Source organism: Hippocampus bargibanti, linkage group LG18 (genome assembly GCF_051943395.1).
Source record: "Hippocampus bargibanti isolate YZ-2025 linkage group LG18, ASM5194339v1, whole genome shotgun sequence".
Lineage (NCBI taxonomy): Eukaryota > Metazoa > Chordata > Actinopteri > Syngnathiformes > Syngnathidae > Hippocampus > Hippocampus bargibanti.
The window spans coordinates 11820276-11839105 of record NC_142751.1 but is presented as its reverse complement, the minus strand read 5'-3'; the positions used below and the strand labels follow the sequence as shown (position 1 = coordinate 11839105).

General features: G+C 40.4%; 1 protein-coding gene across 3 annotated transcripts in view; it reads right to left on the bottom strand.

Moving 5' to 3' along the window:
* The window catches only part of bmpr1bb (bone morphogenetic protein receptor type 1Bb), a 32677-nt gene that overhangs the window by 1536 nt on the left and 12311 nt on the right, over positions 1 to 18830 (bottom strand). For 2 of the 3 annotated variants that reach the window (XM_089020927.1, XM_089020928.1), the window contains exons 3-13: positions 15796 to 15982; positions 6525 to 6699; positions 5624 to 5729; positions 4554 to 4656; positions 4040 to 4136; positions 2945 to 3089; positions 2660 to 2852; positions 1336 to 1633; positions 1084 to 1259; positions 817 to 947; positions 588 to 718 (exon numbers count right to left, since the gene is read on the bottom strand). In XM_089020927.1, coding sequence (XP_088877053.1) covers positions 593 to 718; positions 817 to 947; positions 1084 to 1259; positions 1336 to 1633; positions 2660 to 2852; positions 2945 to 3089; positions 4040 to 4136; positions 4554 to 4656; positions 5624 to 5729; positions 6525 to 6699; positions 15796 to 15850 — 1605 coding nt within the window. In that variant the 5' untranslated portion in view covers positions 15851 to 15982 and the 3' untranslated portion in view covers positions 588 to 592. Of the gene's footprint in view, positions 1 to 587; positions 719 to 816; positions 948 to 1083; positions 1260 to 1335; positions 1634 to 2659; positions 2853 to 2944; positions 3090 to 4039; positions 4137 to 4553; positions 4657 to 5623; positions 5730 to 6524; positions 6700 to 8501; positions 8545 to 15795; positions 15983 to 18830 lie in introns of those variants that run through there. The other variant, XM_089020929.1, reaches the window with a different exon arrangement.

Here is an 18830-nt window from a genome sequence, read left to right as displayed (position 1 = left end):
AAGACTGGGGGCGGGGAATAGAGGACAAAAACTGGGCTGCCATTTTGTTGTTAGAGGAACGGGCTCGTTCGCGAACGACATATCACTCATTGAGGCAGCTCCGTCCGTGTACAAAAAAAGTTCGTATGCCAAGGTAAAATTTTCATAAATGTAACGTTTGTAAACCAAGTTTGTAAACCAAGGGGTTCGTAAACCGAGGTATCACTGTATTTCCATTTACTGTACTTCCATTTAAAAAAATTAAAAGACAATTCAGGATTTTTTTTTGTATACACTCAATCAAAGTTGGAAACCAACACTGATGAAAGCGAACATACGCTATTTTTTTTCCAATTAATTTAATCCAACCGATCATGACCCCAATGAGGTCACTGTATGTTCTTAAGCTAGACAAAATCAACAGTACAAAAGACTGCGCCTATAAATATGGATGCCTGGCTGTAAAGGAAAGGGGCGGTGTCCCCCCTGGATCCCTTCAAGAGCCACTTAGCTTTCATAGAAAGCACAAAGGCAAGCTAACTCCTCCCCCCCCTCTGTCCATTGGGTCTTAGCCACGTGTTTTATTTTTTGTGTGTGCATTTGCGTACGTCTGTCACGGCTTGATGTCCTGAATCTCCAACATCCTGACGAGGGTCTTCTTCACCCGCAAAGCGGTGAGGCGAGAAGCCGGCTTGGGCGACCAGCATTCCGACATCAGTTTGGCCATTGGATGTAAACACTGAAGAAAATGAACAAAGGCGGACTCAGAAATCCTCTCTCGCGACTTAATATTTTGTGTTGACCACAGAAGGTGATCGATCAATGGTGTACAGGTACCTCATCTGCGACCCAACGGCTAGCGAACGCTGGTCTTTGCTGCTTGAGGCAGACCACCTTCCTCATGTCATCATAGGAGGGGTCGGAAGCCACCAGGTCATAATAGGGAAGCTGGTAGTCCTCGACGATGCCTTGGTGCATCACAAAAAAAAGCAGCAATTAATAATAATAATAACACTTGAGCGTGTGTAGTAGCCAGGTAGATGGCGAGCTTGATAGCAATATTATTAGCGTGCAACTATCCGTATTCAATCAAATAAACGTTACCTCCAGACACACAGCGTCGCGCCATCTCCCACACGATGAGGCCAAAGCTGTACATGTCGGCCATGATGAAGGACTGGATGTGAGTCCTGTTCAAGGTCTCGTCCAGGACCTCGGGAGGCATGTAGCGTTTGGTTCCTACACGCAGGTTGGGCGGCACGTCCACCTCATTGGTTTGGCTGGCGAAGGAGCGGAGAAAATGCTACATCAACAACGAATGACACACAAAATAACTAGAGAGTGTTTTTTTTTTACCTGTTAAACTTGACAGCCAAGCCAAGGTCCGCGATACAGCACGTGCCGTTCCTCTTGACCAAGACGTTCTTGCTCTTGAGGTCTCGGTGGGCGATGGCCGGTTTGCCCTGCGTGCCGTGAATCTCGGTGTGCAGGTGGCAAAGGCCCGATATGGACGAGTGGGCCAGCTTGAGCAGAGCCTTGGGATCCAGCGTGTTGCATTTGAGGTAGTCGTAAAGCGAGCCGTTCTCGTGGTAGTCGGTGATCAGGTACAACTGCGTCAATGAGCCCGTGCCCTTAATGTCGGCCGCTATGAAACCTGATGGGAAGAAACGTCCAAGAATATTTAAAATGCATGACAAATATGTTCATAAAAAATGCAACGCAAGAGTAATAATAATAATAATACATTTCCTTTATAAGCGCCTCTCAAAACTGTCAAGGTCACTTTACAGTCACAGGATAAGTTTTTTTCTGTGGGTGAGCAGCGGCAGCCACATGCGCCAGCGTTCACCAAACCTGGAATTACTCAAATAGATCTAGCTAGCCAGCTAGATCGCTCTGTAGCTAGCTAGATAGCTAGATGAATATGAATGAATATGATTCAAATAGTTCTGAAGAGGAAAGCATACATATTTGCAATCGATTAAAGAATGTATTCCGTGCCATTTTGAGGCAACATTGGGGGGAAATGGATCACCAAAAAAGAGGCAGAAAATGGCGACCAAGCTCCGTGCGAGGAATTAATCAGCCCGTTTCCGCAGGCTGATTAATTCTTCTGCCTCTTTTTTGGTGCTACACAAAGTTTTCAGACCAGCCAAGTACAGCCAAATGCATTGACGTGATGGAAGGACTGCTACAATGTGTCCTTTTTTTCCCGTCAGGGGCGTTCCTTCAGTGACGTCACGTACGGACCCTCACCAACTCAAAAACAAGACTTCCGGAATATTCAGCGCCAGTCTTAAAATGTAAAATACAGTTATATGCGGTGGAATCTTTGTAAAATACGCTCAGTAGAAGTCATTTGAAGCCATTTTATAAATTATGGACACAACTTGTCCGGAGACATCGGTTGTCCTTTAAATGTTTATTGTTTCACGCCATATTTATTTATTTCTTTGTTTTATTTTATTTAGGGGATAGGTTGTTCAAAAAAAGTGGTCAAACTAATTCCATTTTGTACCTTCAAATAATAACATTTAACTCATTCACTGCCATTCCTGGATTACTTGTCAAATGAAAAGCACGACGTGGAGCACCATTTTTTTTCTTCTTCTAGGCTTCTAAATTTCTTCATTGAACAACATTCATCAAAACCGAGCGCGCAATCAAGGGCACCGCTCACCCAGAATGTTGTCGTGCCGCATGAGGAAGGTCTGGTAGATTTCCTTCTCCCTGATCCAGCTCTCTTCCTCGGTGGTGAAGAAGACTTTGACGGCCACCCGCTCTCCTCGCCACTTGCCCATCCACACGTCGCCGTAGCGCCCCTTCCCTATCTGCTTCACCATCTGAATCTGCTTGGCGATGGTGCGCTGAACCTGGTGACAGCGGCGGTAAAACACCTGTGGCGTTATTTCGAACCAACAGAGGCGGCTGCTGATTCGTGCAGAGTGCAATGATGTCATGGTACCAGTAAGGGGAGCCCTGAGCCCGAACCGGAGCCGACGCTGTGGGAATGTTCAATGAGGTCTTTGAGTGACTCCCCCGCGGGGATGTAAGAGTCATCCTGTTCCAGGTTGATGCTGTAGCGCGGCTCCGACTCATGCCGCTTGTACCTAAACACATGCCACTTACAAGTACTGATACTATGCAGGTAAAATAAATAAACAATCAAATTAATTCAGAAATAAACAAACATAAGAAATAAAAACAAATAATAATAAACACAAAAGTGAAGTAAATACAGTTCCATATAAAAATATACATAAACAAAAAATAAAAATGAAAAGCTGATAAATAAATACAATAAACAAATGAATAAAAAATAGATATATAAATAAACACAAGAAACAAAAACAAAAAAACAAGTAAATAATGATATAAAAAATAAACATAAGAAACAAATGTAAAAACTAATAAATAAACACAAAAGCAAGTACAATAAATAAATATAAAATAAAAAAGAAACAAAAGCAAAAACTAATAAATACAAAAAACAAGTAAAATAAATTAATAATAATAATCACACATTTCATTTCTAAATATATTAATAAATAAACAGAAAAAAGCAAATACTATAAACACAAAAAACAAGTCAAATAAATACATAACTAAACATTAGGAGAAAAAGCAAAACAAAAGAAGGAGTAAAATAAATAGATAAATACATACATAAATAAACATAAGAAAGAAAACCAAAAACTAATAAACTAAATAAATAAATACAAAAATAAATCAACATAACAAAAAAGCAGATTAGTAAACAAAAAAAAAAAAAACACAAATAAAATAAATAAATAAACAAGAAAAAAGCAAAGACTAATAAACACAAAAAAAACAAGTACAATAAATAAAGGAATAAATAAATACATAAACATAAGATACAAAACCAAAAACTAATAAACACAAGTAAAATAAATAAATATATACAAAAATAAATAAACATGAGAAAAAAATCAGACTAATAAACACAAAAAAAAAAAAAAACAAGTTAAATAAATAAATTAATTAATTAAAAAAAATAGAGAAATGTGTTTGTGCAAATGAGGAAAAAAAATATATTTACCTGATGCAGCAGATGATGAAGACGATGACCACAAAAACGCTGCACACCGTAGTGGAAATGAGCAGAGCCAAGTAATGAGAACTGCTGTCCACATAATCTAAAAAAATTGATATACAGTAAAGTCTCGTTATATCGATATTCAAGGGAGCCCCAAAAATATCGATATAACCGGGACTATCGATATATCCGATATCGATATAACGAGACTTTACTGTATTTATAAAAGAGTTGGTCAAGTTTCTATCAATAGACGCAAAGAAGGACAAACAACACCTTTGCTTTTCAATCTGCTTGTCATCAAAGTGCTTGATGGAGGATAAAAGTGACACACACGTGCGATCGCGGGAAAACTGCGCCATTGTGTGTCATTGTGCTCGTGATTGCGAGCGCCAAACAGATGGACTGACAGACATCTCGCATCCGTCTCGGGTCGGGAAACTGAAGCGGTCCCCCGGAGGACAGTCAGTGTTGACTTTGCCACCTTGGCAGCAAGACAACCTTGTTGTATTCTCACCTGAGGTCCGCAAGGGAGGAAGAGTTGGGTGAAGGTTGCGGTTGCAATAGTCCTGATCCGTGCAGCACTCCAGAACTCTCCTGAAGCGAGGGTTCAGCGCGTCCTAGTTGATAATAACACACGCGGAAAAAAAACATTTACAAATAACATAAAAATATAGTGATACCTTGGCTTAGGAACTTAATTGGTTCCCAGACAGAGTGTGTAAGGCGAAAAGTGTGTATCCCAAAAAATAATTTCCCATAGGAAACCATTAAAATGAGAATAATCAATTCCCAGGTCCCCATAAAACATAATTTGCTACTTTTTAAGCCTTAAAACTACACAAAATATACATTATATTATGTGTAATAAATGTGCTATAGAATTATGAATAAATAAATACTGTATAATAAAGTCTTGAGGAACATAACCTTCTTTCAACATCTTGAGGAATGATCCCTTGCAGGTGCTTTCTCTGCAATAATTTTACCTTGTTCCTCATCAATTGTGTTGTTTAGCTGGGTTGATAGCTTTTTGCATCAAGTGTACAGATGCCTTGCGGGGGTTATTTGTGGAGCCTGATTGATGGGAATTTTAACCGTGCAGTCTATACTCTGCCATTGAACTATCAAAGTTGAAACGAGTCCAAATGTCACTGTTTTCTATCCATTTTGTCACTCTCTCTATGTGTCGTCAGCCTGTCTCTTTAGTATTTAAATCAACTCCCTTCACTGCTGCGTTCTTGACCAATCACGTGGCTTTACTCGACGACTGGGGGCAGGGAATAGAGGACCAAAACAAGTCGGCTGCCATTTTCTTGTTAGGAGAACGGGCTAGTTCGCGAACGACACATTACTCATTGTGGCAGCTCCGCGTGTATCCCGAAAAATAGTTTGTATGCCAAGGTAAAATGTTCATACTTAACGTTCGTAAACCGAAAAGTTCGTATGCCAAGGGGTGCGTAAACCGAGGTATCACTGTAGTCCCAACAACATAAAATTTGACTGTGCAGGTACGCCATTTTGCCATTCACATCAGTTTTGGTGACCACCTCACCCCTCGTATGAACACATGAGGAGGCGACTCACTCTGCACTGGAACTCCGACCCAGCTAGTCCCAGACAGCCTGACGTGAAGATGGCCACACCACCTTCATCTTCTTCCTCCACCATGGTAAAGCAGAAACCGTCCGTCCTGACCAATGACATTTACCTTCATCATCATCAAACAGAAAGTGAGAAGAATCCGACACTTTTGATGTATCGCGAGGGTGAGTCATTTTTAAGTCATCCTTTAGTGCATAAAGTCAGTCAGAAAACGTATTCAGAATGCTTGACTTTTGCCGCATTTTTTTTCACATGTTAAAGCCCGATTAAAAAAAAGGAATAAATTATTTTTTTCAGAATTCTACACAAAATAACCAATGATGACAAGAAGTTTTGGTAAAGCAAATGTAAAGAAAAAATACCAAAACTTCTTTTTTTGGAATTCTGAGGAAAATAATGTATTCCTTCCTATTTAAAAAAAAAACAATACATTCATTTTTTTCTCTTGAACTTCAAGTTTTAGTCAAGCAAATTTTAAAAAATGAATTTATTTCTTCATTTTTTTTCCCTCAGAATTCTGCGCAAAAAAATGATCCATTCCTTCCGATTGAAAAAATGAATACATCCATTTTAATTCATTAAAAAAAATAATTCAGTCATTCCTATATAAAAAAGGAATCTTTTTTTCCTTAGAATCCTACACAAAAAAATACGTATTTCTTCTGATTGAAAACAATGAATAAATTCATGTAATTCATTCAAAAAAAAATATGTATTCATTCCGATTGGAAAAAGGAATACATTTTTTTCCTTAGAATCCTACACAAAAAAAATACATATTTCTTCCGATTGAAAAAATATACCAACCAATCCCGCACATCCATATCCAGATGAGATTTGTAAGCATTTATAATTTGTGCAAAATCAATATGTTGTAGCATACGTGCAACTGTTGTTCGAGGAATCTTCGGGGCAATGGTGGGTGCAGTGACACCGCAACATGTTTTGGGCCGTAACGATGGCTGCATGACTGCTGCTGTTGCTGCTGCTCCCATCGGCCTTGCGTTGCGACTCTTCCTTCCAGCCACTCCTCAGCAGCAAGCTGTCCAATAAGTTGCCTGTAAACATCAAGAGATGCAATTTCAAAGTCAACAGATAGAAATGAGGAAGGGCAAGGGATCGCGGCAAGAACCGGGATGAAACGCTGCGGGTTTGATGAGTGTCTCCATGGTAATCATAATAATAAGAATACATTTCATGTATAAGCCCCTTTCAAAACTCTCAAGGTCGCTTTACAGTCACAGGATAAGTTTTCTGTGGGTGAGCACCGTTTATCGTAATAACTCAAATAGAAGGTTAGCTAGCTGGCTAATAGATAACTAATAGCTAGCTAGCTGATAGCATATAGATAGAAAATAGATAGCTAGTTAGGTAACTCGCTAGATAGCTTGTTTGCAAATAGATATTTAGCAAGGTAGCCAGCAAGATAGCTAGCTAGATAGCCAGCTAGATATCGAGATTAGCTAGCTAATAGACAGCACATACACATTGTCTCAATGGGACATCATATTATGCATTTTCTCATAATAGTAACAATTTAAAAAGTAAATGTATTTTTTTTTCTTGCTTAAAAAAATTAAATAAAACAAATCGGACTTTTAAGACTCAACTGTTTTTTGTTTTTAAAAGAAAATCTACCCGTTAAATTGTTTATAGTATTACAGTATATTATTGTGGTATTTGGGCACCCTCTAGTGGCCAGAATGCTACCGCTTTGTAAAATTGAAAACTAATTACCGCAGTACTGAAGGTCCATCTGAGGTAACTCAGACGGACAGGAACTCTCTAAATAAACATCATTCCGTAAACAGAGTTTTTAATTATATATGTTGATTGACTTTGTACCATCCAATGAAACGCCAACGGCATTAAAAACGAAGTAGGTCAGATAACAAAAAAAAGGACACCATGTGATGCGAGTCACCTTTGTTGTCCTTTTGAAATTGCACTGTGTTCTCCTCAGATAATCTACGTTCATGGGAGTTTTGCACACTCCTTCTGATCTCCCGTGGGCGACCTTGGCGTGTTTTTTTTTTTCTATCAGCATGTGCAAGTCTGCAAAAGGGATGCCCCATGCAGGAATAAAAGTGGAATGCTTGATGGGGTCATCAAACCTTGTTAGATACACTTCAACTTCTTGAGTCAGCATTTGTTGGTTTGTTTATTTTTAGTTTTTTTTTTAATCAACGCGTATAAGGGGCAGTTCATTCACGGAAAGATGAAATCATATTTTCTGGAGGTGGGAAAGGGGTATCACATGCAAAGCAAAATCTTATCAGGTCAATGATACTCCCCTCTTGTGATCCTGTCTGGGGCTCTTGAGGCAAGGCAGTAAGCTTAAACCAGCCTGCAATCGTGGCAGAATTTACCCTTGTTCACACCGCACTCACCAAAAAAATGTACTTGTGTCACAGTTTCTACAAAACGTGCTGACAAGATCAGAATCCGGGAACTAACAGGCAAGTGTACATTACATGGGATGACACTTTTCAAGGCACGTGTTATCTGATCAGTCAACATTTGGGTAGCAAACGCGATAGTTCGTTTGCACTCTGGACATTTGTTTGAAACCTATTTGGTAAAGAAAATCTACTACTGGGAATCGCAACTGTTTTTAAAATGTGAAATGCAATCATACGATTTAGCCAGACGGCCCGCAAGCTAGCCAGCCCGCAAACTAGCCAGCAAGCTAGCAAGTCCTCAAGCTAGCCAGCCCGCTAGTGAAACCTTTGTTTTTGAACATCATCCGTTCTGTAAACCTTTTCTAAGCCCGATTTGGTTGAACAACCGAAACATTTGCCATTATTATCATCAATGTAATAAATGTCTGCTTTTATCACGTTTGAACGATACAAAGCACCTGGTCACAGTGGATGATGAGTCTTCACAATGAAACGTTTAGACCAGGAAGTGACGACACAAGGAGGTGACGTTGAGGAAGTGGAAAGGAGTCGAGTGGTGCATTCAGGTGCGCTGAGGCATAAAAAACGGTCGTAAAACCAATTTGGTTGAGTGCCGAGACTGTAATTTGAAATTCATGCTTCAAAAATTAAACATTTGGAATGGATGTCAAATCCAACCAAAACATGAAAATATTGAAATGTCAATTAATTCAACCCATTTTTTTTAAAAAAAGGGAGAAAAAAAGGTGTGCCAGTCTTCAGACAGTATGGTGTTATGCGCAGCCAACAAACAGACTTGTGATGTCAGTGACGGCGGCATTCAAGGTCACCCCGAAATCTGATCTACATCCCCCACACATTCCACAGGGTGCTCCTTCACATACACACACTGGGTGTACAGTCCGTTATCGACATTGGTCGACAATACAGCGTTCTACACATCAATGATGAAAAGCTCAAAGCACCGAGACTTTAGACACAGCCCACCGGAAACAATCAATGACTTTTTTTTAACGTATGTCCTATGCTTTACTAATTTTACTAACAGGTGGTGGCGTCATTGAAATGAACTTTCCCGAAGAATGACTTTTTGCATTAAATGCAAATTTCCCCATTGTGGGACTATTAAAGGCTTTCTAATTCTGACTGGGGGGGTAAGTCAGTAATTCTGACCCCCCCCCCCCTCCATGATTATGAATACAGACGCTTTCCTACTTACGAACATTCAAGTTATGAACAACGGTACATAGAAACATTTTTGTAGTAACATATGTAGTATTAGCTCCAGTTGTACATGTAAATATCTTTATGAAGCATATGTTTTATTACATGAATTTGAATACATTTTTCAGTACAAACCAACACAGGTTACTTATACAAGCTAGCTAGCCCATAAACTAGCCAGCCCGCAAGCTAGCCAGCAAGCAAGCTAGCTATCTAATCCGCAAGCTAGCTACTTGTATAAACCGTAAACATACTTATATAAGCCTTAAAGGACAAGCGACGTCACTTTTTGTTTCCTAACTGACACCAGAAAAACGTTTTATAGCATCTAAAATACCCAAAACATGCAGTATGATATTTTTATTCAAATGCAAAACACCAATAAAAATGACTTAAAGTGTCCAAAATCTGCAAAAAATTGAGCTGCGAATTGGGCATATTCAGAAAGTCCCGCCCCCAGTTCGTGACGTCACAGCAAGACGTCTTGCATTGCTGGAGAATTAAAACAATGGCTTCAGATTCAGAGAATGTGCTTTCTTGTTACACATCCAGCTATGAATATGATTCAAATAGTTCTGAAGAGGAAAGCATACAAGTTTGCAATCGATTAAAGAATGCTTTTTCCGTGTCATTTTGAGGCAAACGGGCGGGGCGGAATGTCGCCCGCAAAAATGGCGACCAGCTCTCGCGATCAGCCCATTTCCACTGGCTGATAAATTCCTTCCATGGAGCTTGGACGCCCTCTTCTGGCGGCTTTTGGGTGCAACATCAAGGTTTTCAGAGAAACAGTACAGCAAAATACATTGACGTGATGAAGGACTGCTACAATGTGTCTTTTTGTCGGTCAGGGGGGGGGTCCTTTCATGACGTCACATACGGACTCGTCACCAACTCAAAAACAAGACTTCTTGAATATTCAGCGCGAGTCTTAAAACGTAAAATATAGCGATATGCGGTGGAATCTTTGTAAAATACACTCAGTAGAAGTTATTTGAAGCCATTTTACAAATTATGGACACAACTTGTCCGGAGACGTCGGTTGTCCTTTAAACATACATTCCATACAAAATATAGCACTGAAGCAACTTGTGAATGAATTTACCTTACGAATGACCTTTCGGAACGTCTCTTGTTGGTTACGTTGGGGAGTGTCTTTTCCCGGTTCTGATTTTGAGCCAAGTCGAACCAATCAATGTAGAGAGATACAATTTTGAAGAAACTGCCACAAGTTGAGTCACACATAAAATGACAACAAGAATCGTACCGCACGCACACACACATGCGCATTTTGTTGTCCATAAAGCATGACTGATTGATGGAGTTTTGACGGTTTTGAAAAACCATCATGCTCCTTTCCCCGAGTGCCAATTTCCCACCCTGACGACCACTCAATCACATCCTCAGAAGCGCAGAGGATGACGAGGGAGATAAATTCCTCCAGGTGGCCCTCATAAATCTCCCGCTCAAAGGAGACATCGTCTATGCGTCTCGGGGGTGCACTCCGACCTCTTCAAGGGACAGGGAGCAACATGGCCTCAGACTCACGCCGCTTAACCCCTCAACGGGCTTCAAAGATTGGATGTACATGTCGGAAGAGCGCATTCCAATTCATTTTCCACCCCCACCCCCGTCCGAGTCATCTGTTTCGACTGTTCCGGCAACCTGCTCCGGGTTTATCGGCCGTGACCGTACAGCCTTGAGAATGAAGAAGGCACACAATGTGTCGGTCATCGGTTGACAAGATGATTCCGGAATTGCCTGCCTGACGATCATTCTCGGACCGACTCTTGTCAAATTTGCGTTGGCCGGCTGGCTGACAAAAGTGGCGCGTGGGTGCCATTTTTGGAGAGAGGTGCTATATCCACAAAAGACAACGCACAAACACAGAGCAGGCTACAAACTGAGATGCTGGTTTTGGACAAACATTAATGTGAGACCACCACATGGACAGCTAATTAGAATAAACTCAAGGCTATTTTTTTAGGGTGGCAATCCGTCATGACCCAAAGAATACTGCACCAACTCCCCCAATGTCAAAACACAAGTAAGGTCGTCTCAAGTAGTTGTACGTTCATTCAAAAGTAGTCCAGTGATACCTTGGCGTACGAACTTAATTGGTTCCCAGACAGAGTTTGTAAGGTGAAAAGTGTGTATCCCAAAAATTAATTTCCTATGGGAAACCATTAAAATGAGAAGAATCCGTTCCCAGTTCACCATTAAACATAATGTTCTACTTTCTATTTTTTTTAAATCCTTAAAACTACACAAAATATACCTTATTTTATGTATAATAAATGTGCTATGGTATTATAATTAAAGAAATAAACTATACTATATAATAAAGTCATTTTATTTACCTTTGTGGTGGTTGTTGAGGGCTTGATGGAATGCAGTGGCCGGCCGGTTTCATCAGCATTAAACACTTGATGAGGAACGTAACCTTCTTCTTTCACCATCTTGAGGAATGATCCCTTGTAGGTGATTTCACTACGATAATTGTATCTAGTTCCTCATCAATTGTGTTCTGTTTCGCTGGGTTGATAGATTTTTGCATCAAGTGTACAGATGCTTGTGCGGGTCGTTTGTGGAGCCTGATTGATGGGATATTTTAACCTTGCAGTCTACACTCTGCCTTTAAACTCTATCAAAGTTGAAACTCTGTCACTGTTGTCTGCCTGTCTCTTTAATGTTTAAACCACCTCCCCGCACTGCTGCGTTCTTGACCAATCACGTGGCTTTAACCAAAGACTGGGGGCGGGGAATAGAGGACAAAAACAGTCGGCTGTCATTTTGTTGTTAGAAGAACGGGCTCGTTTGCGAACGACACATCACTCATTGAGGCAGCTCCGTGTACGAAACAAGTTCGTATGCCAAGGTAAAATTTTCATAAATTTAACGTACGTAAACCGAAAAGTTCGTAAACCAAGGTATCACTGTACGGTCAAGGTCTGGAGGAGTCCAAGTATGTGTGAATCTCAGCAGCCATCCGTCAGAAACAGGTGGCTGGTGTAACAAAAAAAAAACTGCGCCGCTCAAATTTATGGCAAATCTCCCACATGTTTTACTCGTTTGAGAGACCTTCAACATATCAGATCACGAAATAGGCGGAGGGGTACGGCACAGAGGATGAGGGAAGAATCAAAGGCCGGTGTTCGTTTTGCCGCATCACTGTAACTCAATCGGTATGAAAATGTTCAATCATGAAACTCGGCTTTTTATAAGTAATAGTGTCGCGCTATTGGCAAAGCATAGTACAGTACCGTATTTTCTTGGTGTATAAGGTGCACCCAAAAGCCTTTATTTTCTTCAAAAGATCACCCTGCGCCTTATACGCAGGTGTGCCGTATATTTGAAGTAATATTGAACCACAACAGGTCTTGCGACGACTGTCAGCAGCTGCCAACTCCATTTCCCCTCGACTGTAGCGCCCTATCATGTTGATATGCCTTATATTTTGAAATGTTTATATATTTATGTATTATACAGTGATACATCGCCTTACGAACGCTTTAGCTAACAAACCTTTCACTTTACGAACATTAAATTTGCAAGAATATAATCTTGTCATACGAACTAGTTTTCAGCGGATGAACACCAAAACACATGGTCGAAACAGCGCTACGGTGGCTGGCAGACTAGTTTTCCACACCCCCTCTCTGAGTGCAGACGTGGTTTGTTATCGTGTGGAGAACTTTTTCTATTATGGGACCGAAAAAGACCCCACCACAGGCTAGTATTAAGCCTAAGAAGATAGTAAAGAAAATTACAGTCGAGCAGAAGAAGGACATCATCGAAAAACACAAACTAGACGTGCGTTTGTGTGACTTAGCGTCCCAGTAACAGTATGCTAAGTCGACCATTGCTACGTGTGGCTAAGGTGCGTTTCTGTGTTGTCTAAGCAACGGTCTCAGGCAATAGAAGAGGTTGAAAAACTTTTGTTGATTTGGATTAATGACAAGCAGCTAGCAGGGGACAGTGAGTGAGGGTATTATCGCCGAGAAAGCACGACAACTTCACTCGGATATTATCAAGAGGCAACTACATCAATGACCATTACAAAGGTAAATAAAACTATGTTATTGTACAGTGAAGTTTATTTCTTTAATTACAATACAATATCACATTTATTATACATAAAATAATGTATATTTTGTGTAGTTTTAAGGCTTATTTAGTAGAAAATTATGTTTTATGCGGACCTGGGAACGGATTATTTTCATTTTTAATGGTTTCTTATGGGAAATAAATATTCGGCAGACGAACCTTTTGCCTTACATACATTTTCTGGGAACCAATTAAGTTCGTAAGCTGAGGTATATCTATTTGGAAGACATTTTTTATTCGTGAAGGTGCACCTTATGTATGGAAAAAGTTTGAAAATGCACCATTCCTGGGGGGTTGCGCCTTATACACCGGAAAATACGGTAGTCATAATGTCCGATGGATTATAAGGTGCACTCAACGGTATTTATAGAGCACTTTATAGAGTTAAAAAAAAGTACCATCGCTGGAAGAAAGTGCTGCATAGAAGTGATGGTTATGATGCTCTGTGCACTGATGGAAGGGGAGTGTAGGGTGCGGGGGTTACGGAGAGGAAGCATTCCAGTGAATGAATTAAAAAAAAAATACACAAAACTGCCCCGCATAATGACCACAAACATTGAAAACATAAAAAAATTAAAATGCACTTCAAAATGGCAGCGACAGGTAAGGTCCTACTTGCTCCTCGCTTCCCACGGGAACGCGCCAGTCGTGTCTAATGTGCCGCTCAAGTGTTTTGAATACACATCTTGTCGGCTGTCAATCACTTTTTCCCTGACTAGAAAGAGAACAAATGCCGAGGTGCCCCACTTGGAAGACTGGAGGGGGGAATGGGGGGGTGAAGAGGAATAGGGGGCGAGGGGGTCAAGGACCCTCCCGTCTGTCACAACCTTACAGGCCAGCAGGACACTGTTGGCATTCATCGTAAAAAGACAACTGGCTGCCCATCTTCAAACAATTCAAAACAGGAGTTTGCGGCGGGACTTAAAAGGCTTCTCAACGTCGTAGCATAATGATACTCGAATGAACAGCGATGGACCAATCAGAGGCCAGTATTTTGGAGGTTGTGAACTTTGATATATCAACATGATAGTACGCCAGAGATGATGGGTGTGTTTTTTTCACTCATTCGCTGGTAGACGATGTGCAAAAATGTATCCAATCCATTGCCAGGGTTTTTGTCATTGTCACTCAAATTGCAGGACCCACAGATTATTGAATTTTAGGACTATGTGAACATTCAATGCAGCGTAAGAAACCTTCGACTCTCTTCTTTCATCAGTAAAAAAAAATAATTCCCAAGTTATATGGGTCTGGAGTTATCTGAGCTTGAAATGGGGGCGGTTGTACAAAAGGCAAATGTTGCCCTCTCGTGGAAGGGAAAAACATTCCGAGAGGTCTGACCAGAGCTTTATGGAGACATGAGTAAGAAATATTGTGCTAAGTCAATTCTCTTTGTCTTTTCTGTAATAGCTATCTGGCTGGCTGGCTAGCTATCTAGCTGGCTAGCTATTAGCTATTTATTGGTTTGCTAGCTAGCTTTCTATCTATCTATTTGAGTTACTTTGGGGTTGAGTGAACGCTGGCGCGTGTGGCTGCCGCTGCTCGCCCACAGAAAGACTTATCCTGTGACTGTAAAGTGTCCTTGAGAGTTTTGAAAGGCGCTTATAAATGAAATGTATTATTATTATTATTATTATTATTATTATTATGATCTCTGTCCTTAACATGAATGGGATTTACAAAACGTGCACACCCTTTAAAAATGTTTATAAGAATATAAAAAATAAAATTTGTTGCATTATAGTATTTTTTGACATATTTTTCATAGTACAATGAGAAAATGATCATCATAACTACAAAAAAAAAGTATATTGCAAATGCAAGTTTCTGATGTTAGCTACCCTTTAGCAGAGTTAGCGCATCCTTACATTTGTTTACATAACTTTAGTGGCTAAATACAAATACAAATGAGATAACCCTTGTGGGGGTGTGTCTTTAATATTTGCTTTTAAAAAATGAGAATATACTTCCAATAAGGATTATGAATGAAAAAACAAATGTTTTGGAAACATATTTACTATTGAGATGCTGGAATTCTGAGGGTTTAACATAAACAATGGTTCAAAATAATAACTTTTTTAGCTATAAATTACTGTCAGTCTTTTTTTGTCCCCAGACTGTCAAACTTAATATTTTTCTTTTTGGTCGAAATGCTAATGAACAGTGGTAATAAATCATCTTATTTTAATTTTTTTATGTGATTTTAAGAGCTGGTAGACATAGTAGACAAGAATATAGTGGTTCGAATTATCCTGTGACTGTAAAAGGTCCTTGAGAGTCTTGAAAGTGGCTTCGAAATAAAATGTATTATTATTATTTTTATTATTATTATTATTATTATAAAATGATTTGAAAGTTGAATTTCCACAAAGCAAGAAAACACACAACAACTGTGCAAAAGCCATGGAAAAAAAATGCACACACCTTGCAATCCTGGGCTGAGCAGCGTCATCAGGAGCAGAGCGTGCCAGACCAGCATTGCGCCACCGCTGCCGCCGCCACCGCCGCTTTTCAAATCCTCCCGCAGCAATCAAGAAGTCGTCCAAGCCAAACACGTCTGCCACAGCCCTTCCCGTTCCTCCGCCTTCTGCGCCGCTCCGACACTGACAGCCTGGGAGAGAAAGGCAAAATGGGGGTGGGCGTGGGTGATGAAGCGGGGGTGTTACTTCTCTCTGGGAGGCAACAGCTGAGCGCACATGGACCGCACAACGCACTGTCAACATGGAGGCAACGGGAGCATTTAAATAGCAGCGATATGGACTCAATGGAAGCCGATCTATATTTACAAATCAATTCGATGGTATCATCGGTCAATTAATCGATGGCAAAAAGATTGCATCGTGATATGTTTCTGTAATGTTTTTCCCTTGTGTTGCACAATGTCATAATAATAATCATAATAATAATATATTTCATTTACAAGCGCCTTTCAAAACTCTCAAGGTCACTTTACAGCCACGGGATAAGTTTTTTCCTATGGGTGAGCAGCGGCAACCACTCACGCCAGCGTTCACTCAATCCGGAAGTAACTCAAATAGATAGAAAGCGAGCCAGCTGGCGAATAGATAGCTAATAGCTATCTTATAGATAGATAATAGCTAGCAAATAGATAGCTAATAGCTGGAGAATAGATAGCTAGCAAATAGATAGCTAATAGCTACCGAATTTGTAGCTATTCGGAAGTGAATAGATAGCTAATAGCTAGCAAATAGATAGCTACTAGCTAGCGAATACACAGATAATAGCTAGGGAATAGATAGCCAATACCTAGCTAGCTATATAGCTAATAGATACAGTAGTTCGCTAAATAGCTAGATAGCCAGCTAGATAACAAGATAGCCAGCTAATAGATTTTCAAGACATGTTGAATGAGGTCCACTGAAGACGCATAGCTAGTTGATATATTACTATATTATATTTTGAATACTTTTTTTCATTAATTGAAGATACGCCTTATAGTCCGTTGTGCCTTATATATGAAAAAAGTTTGAAAATACCCCACTCGTTGGGGGTGCGCCTTATACTCTGGTGCAATAGCCAGCTAGGTAGCTAGCTTTTTTTGTTTCCTAACTGACATCAGGAAAACGTTTTATAGCATCTAAAATACCCAAAACATGCAGGTTAATATTTTTAGTCAAATGCAAAACACCAATAAAAATGACTTAAAGTGTCCCAAAACTACTTCAAAATGACCTCGGAAATGGCCAGTTTTAGAAGGTCCCGCCCCCTTGTTCATGATGTCACATCAGGAAGTCTTGCCTTGCTCTAGAATCAAAACAATGGCTTCAGATTCGGAGATGATGCTTTCTTGTTACTCATCCAGTTATGAATATGATTCAAATAGTTCTGAAGAGGAAAGCATACATGTTTGCAATCAATTAAAGGAGTCCTCCCATATCAATTCGAGCCGTCAATGACAACAATGTAGCACCCAGATAATGCACAAGATGGCGCCCAAGCTCCGTTGGGAATGGACTGATTTGTCTGCTGGGAATTTGTGTTAACTAGTATCAAATAGTAGTCTTGGTGCAACACACAATATTTCACCATCGCGTTATGTGTTTTCCCTCTAATTTCGCCATCAACACAGTTTAACACGAAGTTTTCAGACCAAACAAATCACCCATAATGCACTGTGTGTCGCTTTCTCGGTCAGGGGCGTTCCAAACGTGACGTCACGCGGGGATTGTCATCAACTCGAAAACAAGACTTCCTGAATGAATATTCAGCGCGAGTCTTAAACGTAAAATATAGCGATATGCCATGGAATCTTTGTAAAATACGCTCAGTAGAAGTCATTTGAAGTGATTTTACAAATTATGGATACAACTTTTCCGGAGGCGTCGGTTGCTCCTGAAATACTTAAAGTGTCGTACTCTAGTGACCATCCTAAAAGAAAGAAAATAGTCAGAGAAGAACACACAAATTCCCCCAAATTCTATTACAAAAGAGTCGGAAAAAAAGTCAACAGAGTTGAATTGTCAGCCATTTTCAAAGCAGCTGGAGCCAAATGGGCCTCAGCCCTGTGCCTCCTGCTTCCACTCCGAGTGTGAGGACCCGCACCTCCATTGGCCCCTGGAGCTGCGTAGATGTCACCCCATCCCCGACGCTCCATTTGTGCTTGTGCAAGCTCGCAACATGAGGTAAGGGGAGGGGGTCCGGGGGGCATGAAGAGAATGGGTCAGTGAACCTCACATGGTTTTCTACAGCACATACCCAGCGGTGGGCTTAAGGTGGGGGGACGGTCAGACATAAGATGGCGCTTGGAAGTGGGGCAGACTGCCAATGAAAACTTCCTTTGCCCTCCTGTTGTGTTCATTAGAGCAGGACACTTTTTGAATGATACTTTTTGTATGAATTAGACATTTCTGCCCACCTCCCCGAAGAATCCACCCTCTAAAGCAGGGGTGTCAAAGTCATTTTTTGCCGCGGGCCACATTGTAGTTATGGTTTCCTCTCGAGGGCCGTTATGAATATTACAAATATTACATATAGAGCACACAGCAAATTAATGAATAACTCGTTTTCAAATCTCAAGTCAAGAATAATGACTTTTATTGTGGTTGACATCCAAAAATATGAAATTTTGGCTCAGATTTTAGCAATCATCATGGAATTTAACAAGTTTGATTTGCTTTCGCGGTCCGAAAAAAATGTGGCGGGTCGGATTTGGCCCGCGGGCCTTGACTTTGACACCTGTGCTCTAAAGAAACCACAATGAGGCCCATGGCAAAAAAATGAGTTTGACACTCTTGTTGCGGAGTCTAAGATGCAGAAATGTATTTTATTTATGGCTATCTAGCTAGCTAGATAACTAGCTGGCTATCTATTTGCTATCTGGCTGGTTCATTAGCTATCTAGCTGGCTATCTATTAGTTATATTGCTACCTAGCTAGCTGTCTATCTATTAGCTATCTATTAGCTAGTGAGCGAGCTTTCTATTTATTTGAGTTACGTAC